Source organism: Clinocottus analis, unplaced genomic scaffold (assembly GCF_023055335.1).
Source record: "Clinocottus analis isolate CAN_PGR_092001 unplaced genomic scaffold, fCliAna1.0.p SCAF_28, whole genome shotgun sequence".
In the NCBI taxonomy this organism is placed as follows: Eukaryota; Metazoa; Chordata; class Actinopteri; order Perciformes; family Cottidae; genus Clinocottus; species Clinocottus analis.
In genome coordinates, this window is record NW_027176020.1 from 86,218 (window position 1) to 100,299 (window position 14,082).

A 14,082-nucleotide genomic window follows, 5' to 3' on the forward strand; every position below is an offset into this window, starting at 1 on the left:
AAGTATTGAAGTTGAAATTCTTTATATCTGCAGCTTTAAAACAGTGAGACTCTTATCCGCCATCTTGTTTCTGAAAAGAACAGAAGGACCACAATGAGAGTTCAGGGAGATGGAAACACAAGTACAAAGGACTCTGGTCTGGTTCTGTTCTAATTCTGGTTCTGATCCATTCAAGAAGAGGGTTCAGCTTCATGAACAAATGAAAAAAACTGAGTTTAGAACCTGGAGGCATTGATCACCTCACACAGATATACACACGCATAGACACACATTCATATACATACACAGATGCACACAGAGACACACGTACACATGTATATACACACACACATAGATACGCACAGACACGCATACACACACATATACACAGCCAAAGACACACACATGCATATACATACACACGCATAGACACACACATACATATGCATATACACAAGCATAGACACACAGACACATGCATAGTCACACAAGTAGACACATGCGAAGATACACGCAAAGACACACACATAGACACACACAAAGACACCACACACAGACACACACATAGACAAACACAACGAAACACACAGGCACACATATAGACACACTGACACACTTACTCTCTACACGCACACACATTCCCACTACACAGGCACACTCTCTCTCTCTACACACACACATGCACACTCTCTACACGCGTACACACACACATTCATTCTCTCTCTCTCTCTCTCTCTCTCTCTCTGTACACACACACATGCACACTCTCTCTACACGCACACACACTCTCTCTCTCTCTACACACACACACACACACACACACACACACACACACATCAGCAGGTCTCGCAGCCACAGAAGCGTCGCAGCGGCTTCGCGGTGTTTCGGTGGAGAAGAGGTCTACATCGGGTCTACATCGGGTCTACACCGGGTCTACATCGGGTCTACACCGGGTCCACACTGGTTCTACACCGGTTTTACACTGGTTCTACACCGGGTCTATATCGGGTCTTTCAGAACCAGAACCGGAACCGGGTCTTCAGCAGACCAGCAGGTGTCCGGTGTCACGGCTCTTTAGCGGGTCCGGTTCTGCGGGTTCTGCGGGTTCTGCGGGTTCTGCGGGTTCTGCGGGTTCTGCGGGTTCTGCCGCTGCAGGAGGAACGTGAGAGGAATCACAGGACCGATGCTGTGAGGTGAGACCTAGCTAGGCTGTGGGCGCGTGCGCGTGTTAGGGGGGAGCGCGGGACGTTCGTGCGCGCACGTGTGTGAGGACGTTTGTGTGTGCGTGCATGCGTGCGCGCGTGTATTCTGCAGCACGTTAACTGAAGCTGCAGTTAGACAATAACCCTCTGATCAACGTTTACCTGTGTGTGTGTGTGTGTGTGTGTGTGTGTGTGTGTGTGTGTGTGTGTGTGTCTGTGTGCGTGTGTGTGTGTGTGTGTGCGTGTGTGTGTGTGTGTCTGTGTGCGTGTGTGCGTGTGTGTGTGTGTGTCTGTGTGTGTGTGTGCGTGTCTGTGTGTCCGCGTGTGTGCGTGTGTGTGTGTGTGTGTGTGTCTGTGTGTGTGTGTGCGTGTCTGTGTGTCCGCGTGTGCGTGTGTGTGTGTGTGTGTGTGTGTCTGTGTCCGCGTGTGCGTGTGTGCGTGTGTGTGTGTGTGTGTGTCTGTGTGCGTGTGTGTGTGTCTGTGTGCGTGTGTGTGTGTGTGTGTGTGTGTGTCTGTCCACTGATGAAGAAGATGAAGATGGTTTGATCATTGGTTATTATTATTATTATTATTATTATAAATATGTCAACATGAAGATGATGAAGATACTCTTTATTATCGGCATGGCAACGCCAGCAAGAAGGTGGAGGTTGCTTATCTTATCATGGTGGTTCTGAACAGGCCCGGTAGATCATGGTGGACATGAACAGAACCAGACCAGTAGATCATGGTGGACATGGACAGAACCAGACCAGTAGATCATGGTGGACATGAACAGAACCAGACCAGTAGATCATGGTGGACATGGACAGAACCAGACCAGTAGATCATGGTGGACATGGACAGAACCAGACCAGTAGATCATGGTGGACATGGACAGAACCAGACCAGTAGATCATGGTGGACATGGACAGAACCAGTAGATCATGGTGGACATGGACAGAACCAGTAGATCATGGTGGACATGGACAGAACCAGTAGATCATGGTGGACATGGACAGAACCAGACCAGTAGATCATGGTGGACATGGACAGAACCAGTAGATCATGGTGGACATGGACAGAACCAGACCAGTAGATCATGGTGGACATGGACAGAACCAGTAGATCATGGTGGACATGGACAGAACCAGTAGATCATGGTGGATCCGGGTCCCTCCGTGCTTCAAACTGTGTTCAGTGGTCGGTGGCTTCAGTTTCTGAGGTGCAGGAACGCGACTCTTTGCAGGGTTGCATGTCACAGTAGAGGAGCAGCTCCTCTCAGGTTGTGGTGAGGTTTGGTTCTACTGCTTCCAACGGGTTCTCTTGAGATGTTCCATAGAAATCGTCTGCAGAGATCAAGCGCTCAGTGTTCTGGACCATTGGCTGGAACTTGCTTTTATTCAGGACAACAAAGAGGCGACTGTCTTTCAGGAGGGCTCAAATGAGGTCTGTAAGGGTCTTTATGTCTGTAAGGGTCTTTATGTCTGTAAGGGTCTTTAGGTCTGTAAGGGTCTTTAGGTCTGTAAGGGTCTTTAGGTCTGTAAGGGCCTTTATGTCTGTAAGGGTCTTTATGTCTGTAAGGGTCTTTAGGTCTGTAAGGGTCTTTATGTCTGTAAGGGCCTTTATGTCTGTAAGGGTCTTTATGTCTGTAAGGGTCTTTAGGTCTGTAAGGGCCTTTAGGTCTGTAAGGGTCTTTATGTCTGTAAGGGCCTTTATGTCTGTAAGGGTCTTTATGTCTTTAAGGGCCTTTATGTCTTTAAGGGTTTTTATGTCTTTAAGGGTTTTTATGTCTGTAAGGACCTTCATGTCTTTAAGGGTTTTTATGTCTGTAAGGACCTTCATGTCTTTGGTCAACTCCCAAGATTTCTTTTAGGAGGAGGCGTTGGTTCACAGGGTTTTATGCCACCGGTCCGTTCTGGACTCTCTCCTTAATGTGTTGAGTGAAGCTCAGAAGTTAGCTCGTTGTAGATTTGTAGAGGTACGGTGTCTCAGCAACAGGGCAACGCCTCCTCAAACAACCGGTAGAGGAAGATTGAAGTGATATTTTTGCAGAGTTTGCTAACTGGTTTTTCTTTAGTTGGACCAATAAGACACCAGTGAGATTTATTAAATTATATATCTATATATTCTGTATAAAATGAAGAGGGATTTATATTTAGTTTGTGTGTGTTACAGGATGATGATGAACTCTGAGAAGATGAAGAAGAAACCTCCAAAGGACAGTTTGACTCTGCTGCCATGTTTCTACTTTGTGGAGGTGAGGATGACGACGATGATGATGATGATGATGATGATGATGATGATGATGATGATGGGATGATGATGATGTGTCACTGCTGGTTTGAGAGTGAAGGAAATTATGAATATGGATGTTCTGGGTGGCGGGGTTAAAGGCTTCTTCTATGGTGTCTCTGTACTTCCTGTAGTTGCCCATCGTGGCTTCTTCTATGGTGTCTCTGTACTTCCTGGAGCTGACCGACGTGGTGCAGCCGGCTCAGGTGGGGTTCCGCTGCTACGACCGAGAGCTCAGCATGCCGTACGTAGACGGAGCCGACGAACTGATCCCTCTGCTGATGCTGCTGAGCCTCGCCTTCGCTGGACCGGCTGCTTCTGTAACACACACACACACACACACACACACACACACACACACATTGTCCTCTAGGGGTAGGATCAGGTCTTTTATGGTCCTGTTGTGTTTTTGGTGATCAGTGTTCTGAACCTAAACCCTGAGGGTGTGTTTGGTTGGTGTACCAGATCATGCTGGTGGAGGGTCTGATCTACTGCCTGCAGTCCAGACTGAAGCTCCGCCGACCTGAAGGAAGCATCAACGCAGGAGGCTGCAACTTCAACTCCTTCCTGAGGAGGACGGTGCGCTTCGTAGGTACGACATCGACTACACATGTAGCTACGCCTGTAGCTACATGTGTAGTTACAGTTGTTGCTACATCTGTAATTACACCTGTAGTTACGCCTGTAATTACAACTGTCGCTACATCTGTAATTACACCTGTAGTTACACCTGTAATTACAACTGTCGCTACATCTGTAATTACACCTGTAGTTACACCTGTAATTACAACTGTCGCTACATCTGTAATTACACCTGTAGTTACACCCGTAGCTACACCTGTAGTGACACCCGTAGCTACACCTGTAGTTACACCCGTAGTTACACCTGTAATTACACCCGTAGTTACACCTGTAGTTACACCCGTAGTTACACCTGTAATTACACCCGTAGCTACACCTGTAGTTACACCTGTAGTTACACCTGTAATTACACCCGTAGTTACACCTGTAGTTACACCCGTAGTTACACCTGTAGTTACACCTGTAGTTACACCCGTAGTTACACCCGTAGTTACACCTGTAGTTACACCCGTAGCTACATCTGTAGTTACACCTGTAGTTACACCCGTAGTTACACCTGTAGTTACACCCGTAGTTACACCTGTAGTTACACCTGTAGTTACACCCGTAGTTACACCCGTAGTTACACCTGTAGTTACACCCGTAGTTACACCCGTAGCTACACCTGTAGCTACACCTGTAGTTACACCTGTAGTCACACCTGTAGTTACACCTGTAGTTACACCCGTAGTTACACCCGTAGCTACACCTGTAGTTACACCTGTAGTCACACCTGTAGTTACACCTGTAGTTACACCCGTAGCTACACCTGTAGTTACACCCGTAGTTACACCCATAGTTACACCCGTAGTTACACCCGTAGTTACACCTGTAGTTACACCTGTAGTTACACCCGTAGCTACACCTGTAGATACAGCTTCTATGCTGACATCACGGTCCTCACACCTGCCTGTGTCTCTGCAGGTGTGCATGTGTTCGGTCTGTGTGCGACGGCTCTGGTCACTGACGTCATCCAGCTGTCGACAGGTTACCACGCCCCGTTCTTCCTCACTGTGTGTAAACCCAACTACACGGCGGCCGGCGTGTCCTGCGACAGGAACGCTTACATCACAACAGACATCTGCTCGGGTCACGACCAGCACGCCATCATGGCCGCCAGGTGAGTCACCTGTTCAGGTCACGACCAGCACGCCATCATGGCCGCCAGGTGAGTCACCTGTTCAGGTCACGACCAGCACGCCATCATGGCCGCCAGGTGAGTCACCTGTTCAGGTCACGACCAGCACGCCATCATGGCCGCCAGGTGAGTCACCTGTTCAGGTCACGACCAGCACGCCATCATGGCCGCCAGGTGAGTCACCTGTTCGGGTCACGACCAGCACGCCATCATGGCCGCCAGGTGAGTCACCTGTTCGGGTCACGACCAGCACGCCATCATGGCCGCCAGGTGAGTCACCTGTTCGGGTCACGACCAGCACGCCATCATGGCCGCCAGGTGAGTCACCTGTTCAGGTCACGACCAGCACGCCATCATGGCCGCCAGGTGAGTCACCTGTTCAGGTCATGTTCAGTGATTAACACGATTTTGATTCACCTTTCTTCTGTCTTCACAGGAAAACCTTCCCTTCCCAGCATGCAACTCTGTCTGCTTTCGCTGCTGTTTATGTTTCTGTGAGCGCGACTCCTCTTTGTTTAAACCAACTAAAGTCCAGAGATGAGGGATTACACAGAGAAGATATATATGAGAAGATATACATATATATATTTATATATATATGTATATATATATATATATATATATATATATATATATATATATGTACATATGTATATATATATACATATATATATACATATACATATATATATATAAACATATATACATATATATACATATATATGTATATATATGTATATATATACATATATAGATATATATACATATATATGTATATATATGTACATATATATACATATATATATATATATATATATATATATATACATATATATATGTATATATATATATATATATATATATATATATATATATATATATATATATACACACATATATATGTATGTGTATATACGCAGAGAAGCTATGAAGGGTTTAATGTGTGTGTACACTTTTATCATGAATGTATGAACATGCCTCCGTGTGTGTAGATGTACTTCAACTCGACCCTCTCCGCCAGCACCAAGCTGCTGAAGCCGGTTCTGGTGTTCGGGTTCTGCATGGCGGCGGCGCTGGCCGGTCTGACTCAGGTCACGCAGCACCGCAGCCATCCCATCGACGTGCACGCCGGCTTCCTCATTGGGGCCTTCGTCGCTGCTTACCTGGTGAGAGCAAAAACGTTTATACGCTAACCAGGTTACACTAACCAGGTTTATACACTAAGCAGATTTATACACTAACCAGGTTACACTAACCAGGTTTATACACTAACCAGATTTATACACTAACCAGGTTACACTAACCAGGTTTATACACTAACCAGATTTATACACTAACCAGGTTACACTAACCAGGTTTGAACACTAACCTGGTTCATACACTAACCAGGTTACACTAACCAGGTTTGAACACTAACCTGGTTCATACACTAACTAGGTTCATAGCGCTTCATTAGACAGCGAACCCCTCGTGAAGCGATGTGCAGCAGCAGCGATGACATGAGGACGTCGTTGGAACACATGGAGTGGATTAGTGAAGAACTATCAAATGATAAAATATAACTTTGTAATTGTGCTTCGGCCAGCAGAGAAGGCTTACAGGCCAACGCAGCATTGATTTTGAGGTTTCTTCAGTGTGACGTCACTCAGCTTTAAACTTAAAGATGATTCTCTTCTTCAGGCGTTTCACGCCGTGGCCAACTTCCAGTCCTCTGATGACATCACTCTGACCCCCCCGGCCCCGCTGCCCAAGGAGGACCCTCTGCGAGCGCTGACTGAGCGAGGACACGAGTCCGTCTACAACAAGGGCCCCGCCTCAGCCTCGGAGAGTCACGACGAGATAGCGACGGCTCCGGCCCCCCTGAACCAGCTGGAGGGCCTGGGGCCCCTGCAGAGGGAGAAGGCCTCTATGGGGAGCTTGAAGAGGGCCAGCGTGGACGTGGAGCTGCTGGCTCCTCGCAGCCCCATGGGCAAGGAGACCATGCTCACCTTCAGCAACACGCTGCCCAGAGCCAGCATGAATGTCGATGGGGTGCTGGGGGCCCACCCGGGTCCAGAGGAACCGGTGCAGCAGGTGCAGCCGGTCCAGCCGGTGCAGCGGCGTCTGAAGGCCGTGCAGGTTCCCATGGACCCCATGCGGTCGCAGCAGCTGGTGACGGAGTGGAAGCAAAAGTCCATGGAGATGAGAGGTCTGAGCATCCGGGACGAGACGGACCACGAGGACGGATCTGAGGAAGGCTCTGTGGGGACAGACGAGGGGGGGTCTCAAGCCCCCATTTACCGGGCCGCAGTGCAGTCTGGGAGGGCGGCCTCTAGTCGTAATCCCACTCCGCCTCCAGGGGGGGCCAAAGCTGTGGCAACGCCCAGACCACCACAGATTCCTGAAGCTGGACCCCCACCAGTATCCCCAAAAAGTGCCCTGACCCGGGCCAAGTGGCTCGCCATCCGAGAGAAGAGCAGTGGAGAGAGCTCGGGCCGCGGCGCCACCAACCAGCCACGACTCATGCAGGTCATCGCCATGTCGAAGCAGCAGGGCCTCCTCCCCTCCTCTTCCTCGGGTGACAGGTCCTCTGAGACCACCTCCACCTGTTCCGGCACCTCCTCCACAGCAGACTCTCCTCACTACCGCCCCCCCTCTGAGCAGCGGGAGGGTTCGGGTATCGTCACTGTGGATGCCCACGCCCCTCACCATCCGGTTGTCCAAGCCCAACCCCCTCTTCAAGCCCCGCCCCTTTCAGGTAACGGTGCCCCGTGGGAGTGGACGGGGGCATCCAATGGGGGCGACCCTCGAGACGCCTACGACCTCAACAGCCTGAACCGAGGAGACTCTGCGGCCCGCGGCAGCAGTTTCCGGCCCCACCGGTCCGCCTCGCCGTGCAGCGCCGGCAGCCATGATGCGACCCGCCCTCGCCTGGAGACACAAGACACTCAGCGCAGGGAGACAGCCATGAGACGCAAGACAGCACTGGTTCTGTTGGATCGAGAGATTCGTAACCAGACTGAACAGGAGAACTATTATAAGAGTTTGCAGGGACGAAGGTTCAAGGATTAGTGTCTTATCTTTTTAAGACAAAAGCCTTATTAGCACTGACCCTGGACAGCAACTTGGACCACGTTGCTCTGCATTTCTTGGGCTGATGGAAAAGATAAAGGTTTCCATCCAGGAGGGTCGGGTTTGCTGGCTCAACTCTCGGGACAGTTTACTCAACATAAAATATGTATATACTTTAAGTTTCTCAGCGTCAGCCTTCACTGAATAATTATTCAAAACGTTAAAAGCCTTTCACGGAATCCAAGAACTCTTTACAAACAGAAACCAGGTCAACCGACATGAATACGGATGCTGTCGGGTGGAGGTGTTGCTGTTGGGTGGAGGTGTTGCTGTTGGGTGGAGGTGATGCTGTTGGGTGGAGGTGTTGCTGTTGGGTGGAGGTGTTGCTGTTGGGTGGAGGTGTTGCTGTTGGGTGGAGGTGATGCTGTTGGGTGGAGGTGTTGCTGTTGGGTGGAGGTGTTGCTGTCGGGTGGAGGTGTTGCTGTTGGGTGGAGGTGTTGCTGTTGGGTGGAGGTGATGCTGTTGGGTGGAGGTGTTGCTGTTGGGTGGAGGTGTTGCTGTTGGGTGGAGGTGTTGCTGTTGGGTGGAGGTGATGCTGTTGGGTGGAGGTGATGCTGTTGGGTGGAGGTGTTGCTGTTGGGTGGAGGTGATGCTGTTGGGTGGAGGTGATGCTGTTGGGTGGAGGTGATGCTGTTGAGTGGAGGTGATGCTGTTGGGTGGAGGTGTTGCTGTTGGGTGGAGGTGATGCTGTTGGGTGGAGGTGATGCTGTTGGGTGGAGGTGTTGCTGTTGGGTGGAGGTGATGCTGTTGGGTGGAGGTGATGCTGTTGGGTGGAGGTGATGCTGTTGGGTGGAGGTGATGCTGACCTCCTTCCTGTAGCGGGTCTCATCCTCTTGGTGATGAAACCCACCAGCGTCGTGTCCTCTGTCAATGTGTTGGTGCTCCAGGTGGTTTTGCAGTCAGCGAGGTGAAGAGCAGTGGCCCGAGCACACAGCCCTGAGGGACGCCTGTGCTCAGTATCATGCTGCTCGAGGTGTTGCTCAATAGTGTATTACTATGATATAATACTATTACTATTGTATAATACTATGATAAAATATTATCACTGTTATATAATACAAGTCCACGTTACCTGTTGGTTTAGCTCATGTTGGTGACGTCATCATGTCCTTTCAAAATAAAGTTCAGTCTTCACAGAAAGTTAGGTTTCCCTCAGCCGCTCTTCCCATAATGCTTTAGGAGTGTTGCTGACACACACTTAAGGCTGTCAGGCGGCAACCTGCGATACTTGAAGCCCCCCCCCCCTCTCGCTCTGACACTGATTGTATATTACATAGTAATATACATCGATCAAAAAGTTTGTAAATGAGTGTTTATCAGATTATTTCTCTGTTGTAACGAAGCTTCTTGTCAGTAACGTTCATCTGAAAAGCTGTTTGTTTACCCATACACACATGCAAAGCTTTGTTAGAGAAATAATCTACCGACCACTCATTTACAAACTTTTGTTGGATATGTATATATTTATATTACTATGTAATATGTATTTATATTGTATATTACCAGAGTGTTGTTGCTATTGTGATGGTTTGGTTGCTATCGTGATTCTCAGCATGTTTGTTTGTTGGTGTGCGACCTGATTGGTCGAAGAAGTCTGTTCGGAGTGTTGTTGTGCGTGATTCTGAATGTGTGTAATTATTAAGGATAAAAGTGTAATATTACAGAGTATGTTATTATTTTTATGTTATATATTATTTGCTCCTCGATGCTCGATAACAAAACAGAAGAACAGAAGTATTTTATTAAAGACTGATATGAATGTGATATAATGATATATAATATGTACGTATGTATGTATGTATATGTATGTATATATATACATATATATATATGTATATATGTATATATATATGTATATATATATATATATATATATATATATATATATATATATATATATTGACGAGCCAGCACCGTTAATGTGTTCGTGTGGCGTCGCATGTGTTCGTCCTCTTCCCCTTTTGAGACGAAGAGTCTTTTGATCCTGAGAACTCATCTGAGGATTTCTCATCTTTTCCGTCTGAATGTAGAAACATGAAGTCATTGATCTTGAATCTGTACATTTTGTGACCAATGAAAAGAAAATAACTGCTGCTATAAAAATAAGTTTAATCTGTGAAAATAAGAGGATGGATGCTGCATGCTCGCTGTGATGGAAGCTCAACAATAAAAGTTATTCTTCATCGCAACTTATTCACATTTCCTCATTTGCTTCCAAATCATTCATAAATAAATCAGCATTTCAGAAAAGGTTAGTTTCTCCTGTGTACAAGTTAGTGTATATGGAATATATATAAATGGCAAATCAAAACTCTTCAGAATAGCTTTTAATGTGTGGTTGTGTGCTTTATGTTTTATTTTTTTATTCATTTGTTTTTCTTGTACAGCTGTTTATGATGTCTTTGAGTTCTAGCCTGATATGAATCAAATGCATTATTTTTATTATTTCAGGGGAACTGGAGCTTCTTCATTTTCTCTCTGATTGTTCATTTTAAAGATCTTGAGACTCTTTTTCTTCATAATTTCACTTTGCTGGCGTTTCTCTTCCCGCAGGACGTCTGCTTAAACCCACCAATTAGTGCTGAGAGATGAAAGCCTGGTGAGATGTTCACAGACAGGCAGACTGCGGGAGATTTCCCTCTCCGTCTCCAGAGGACACTTAAATATAAATCTTCAATAAAGCGTTAGCTGTGAACTTGCACTGATCCAGTTCACATCCAGGACCGAGTCCAGCCTCATGGCGACGAGCTGCTCAGAGGAAACAGACTCCTTCATGTCCTCCAGGACTAACCATAACCAGGACGCTACTAACCCTAACCAGGACATTACTAACCAGGCCACTACTAGCCCTAACCAGGCCACTACTAATCCTAACCAGGACATTACTAACCAGGCCACTACTAACCCTAACCAGGACATTACTAACCAGGCCACTACTGGCCCTAACCAGGCCACTACTAACCCTAACCAGGACATTAGTAACCAGGCCACTACTGGCCCTAACCAGGCCACTACTAACCCTAACCAGGACATTACTAACCAGGCCACTACTGGCCCTAACCAGGCCACTACTAACCCTAACCAGGACATTACTAACCAGGCCACTACTAACCCTAACCAGGACATTACTAACCCTAACCAGGCCACTACTAACCCCAACCAGGACATTACTAACCCTAACCAGGACGCTACTAACCCTAACCAGGAAAATACTAACACTAACCAGGACAATACTAACCCTAACCAGGACACTACTAACACTAACCAGGACACTACTAACACTAACCAGGACAATACTAACCCTAACCAGGACACTACTAACCCTAACCAGGACATTACTAACCAGGCCACTACTGGCCCTAACCAGGCCACTACTAACCCTAAGCAGGATATTATTAACACTAACCAGGACATTACTAACCCTAACCAAGACGCTACTAACCCTAACCAGGACGCTACTAACCCTAACCAGGACACTAGTAACACTAACCAGGACGCTACTAACCCTAACCAGGACACTAGTAACACTAACCAGGACGCTACTAACCCTAACCAGGACACTACTAACACTAACCAGGACAATACTAACCCTAACCAGGACATTACTAACCCTAACCAGAACGCTACTAACTAACCAGGACACTATTAACTAACCAGGCCACTACTAACCCTAACCAGGACATTACTAACTAGGCCACTACTGGCCCTAACCAGGCCACTACTAACCCTAACCAGGACATTACTAACCAGGCCACTACTGGCCCTAACCAGGCCACTACTAACCCTAACCAGGACATTACTAACCAGGCCACTACTAACCCTAACCAGGACATTACTAACCCTAACCAGGCCACTACTAACCCCAACCAGGACATTACTAACCCTAACCAGGACGCTACTAACCCTAACCAGGAAAATACTAACACTAACCAGGACAATACTAACCCTAACCAGGACACTACTAACACTAACCAGGACACTAGTAACACTAACCAGGACGCTACTAACCCTAACCAGGACACTACTAACACTAACCAGGACAATACTAACCCTAACCAGGACATTACTAACCCTAACCAGAACGCTACTAACCCTAACCAGGACACTACTAATGCTAACCAGGACAATAATAACCCTAACCAGGACACTACTAACTAACCAGGACACTATTAACTAACCAGGACACTACTAAGCCTAACCAGGACATTACTTACCCTAAACAGGACACTACTAACTAACCAGGACGCTACTAACACTAACCAGGACACTACTAACTAACCAGGACACCACTAACCCTACCCAGGACGCTACTAACCCTAACCAGGACACTACTAACTAACTAACCAGGACACTACTAACCCTAACCAGGACGCTACTAACCCTAACCAGGACACTACTAACACTAACCAGGACAATACTAACCTTAACCAGGACACTACTAACTAACCAGGACACTACTAACTAACCAGGACACTACTAAACCTAACCAGGACATTACTTACCCTAACAGGACACTACTAACTAACCAGGACGCTACTAACCCTAACCAGTGCACTACAAACCCGAACCAGGACACTAACTAACCAGGACACTACTAACCCTAACCAGGACACTACTAACCCTAACCAGGACGCGACTAACCCTAACCAGGACACTACAAACTAACCAGGACGCTACTAACCCTGACCAGGACACTACTAACCCTAACCAGGACGCGACTAACCCTAACCAGGACACTACAAACTAACCAGGACGCTACTAACCCTGACCAGGACACTACTAACTCTAATCAGGACACTACTAACCATAACCTGGACACTACTAACTAACCAGGATGCTACTAAGCCTAACCAGGACGCTACTAACTAACCAGGACACTACTAACCATAACCAGGATGGTTCTAACCCTAACCAGGACACTGAACTTCCTTTACAGGAGGAAGAGTTGCCTGCTGATGTTAACTCTGCTGAGGTTAACTCTGCTGAGGTTAGCTCTGCTGAGGTTAACTCTGCTGATGTTAACTCTGCTGAGGTTAACTCTGCTGAGGTTAGCTCTGCTGATGTTAGCTCTGCTGATGTTAACTCTGCTGAGGTTAGCTCTGCTGAGGTTAGCTCTGCTGAGGTTAACTCTGCTGAGGTTAACTCTGCTGAGGTTAGCTCTGCTGAGGTTAACTCTGCTGAGGTTAGCTCTGCTGAGGTTAGCTCTGCTGAGGTTAACTCTGCTGAGGTTAGCTCTGCTGAGGTTAGCTCTGCTGAGGTTAACTCTGCTGAGGTTAGCTCTGCTGAGGTTAGCTCTGCTGATGTTAACTCTGCTGAGGTTAGCTCTGCTGATGTTAGCTCTGCTGAGGTTAACTCTGCTGATGTTAACTCTGCTGAGGTTAACTCTGCTGAGGTTAGCTCTGCTGAGGTTAACCCTAACCTGTCAGTTGTAAGGATATTGGGTAAAACAGAAAGTAACATGTATAGTTTTTCTGTTGAAAAGACATTTTACAATTAGAAACTAGCTAGCGTAGCAGCATTTAGGCTACGAACAACCCATGATGCAACATTCTGTCTCTTAAAAACCATATCTGACGTTATGAATACATAACTGACCTCTAACACACACACTTACATCCACACACACACTCACACTCACCCACACACGCATACGCACACACGCACACACTGATACACAGACACACACTGACACGCCGATGCACACACACTGACACGCACACGCTGACACGCACACACACACACACTGACACGCACACA

General features: G+C 47.3%; 2 protein-coding genes across 3 annotated transcripts; one reads left to right on the top strand and one right to left on the bottom strand.

The window, feature by feature from the left end:
- Nucleotides 1–683: 683 nt before the first annotated feature.
- Nucleotides 684–8,697, top strand: plppr3b (phospholipid phosphatase related 3b). 2 transcript variants are annotated; one of them, XM_068593120.1, is made up of 8 exons: nt 684–1,172; nt 3,339–3,420; nt 3,590–3,775; nt 3,921–4,047; nt 5,001–5,196; nt 5,651–5,708; nt 6,207–6,380; nt 6,895–8,697. In XM_068593120.1, the coding sequence occupies exons 2-8, from the start codon at nt 3,340–3,342 to the stop codon at nt 8,263–8,265; spliced, it is 2,193 nt and encodes a 730-aa protein (XP_068449221.1). In that variant the 5' UTR covers nt 684–1,172; nt 3,339; the 3' UTR covers nt 8,266–8,697. The 2 variants fall into 2 exon arrangements, with proteins under 2 accessions (XP_068449221.1, XP_068449219.1); XM_068593118.1 differs by lacking the exon at nt 684–1,172 and adding an exon at nt 2,042–2,609.
- Nucleotides 8,486–9,154, bottom strand: LOC137795365 (mucin-20-like). Its single transcript, XM_068592777.1, has one exon. The coding sequence runs from the start codon at nt 9,152–9,154 to the stop codon at nt 8,486–8,488; it is 669 nt and encodes a 222-aa protein (XP_068448878.1).
- Nucleotides 9,155–14,082: the final 4,928 nt, after the last annotated feature.

What these genes read in the sequence shown, in the direction of transcription:
- plppr3b (XM_068593118.1), top strand. An exon ending in CATGTTTCTACTTTGTGGAG is followed by an intron (nt 3,421 to 3,589) that starts GTGAGGATGACG and finishes TACTTCCTGTAG; the next exon opens with TTGCCCATCGTGGCTTCTTC. An exon ending in TCGCTGGACCGGCTGCTTCT is followed by an intron (nt 3,776 to 3,920) that starts GTAACACACACA and finishes TTGGTGTACCAG; the next exon opens with ATCATGCTGGTGGAGGGTCT.
- LOC137795365 (XM_068592777.1), bottom strand. Translation starts at nt 9,154, where the DNA reads ATGAGACCCGCTACAGGAAGGAGGTCAGCATCACCTCCACCCAACAGC.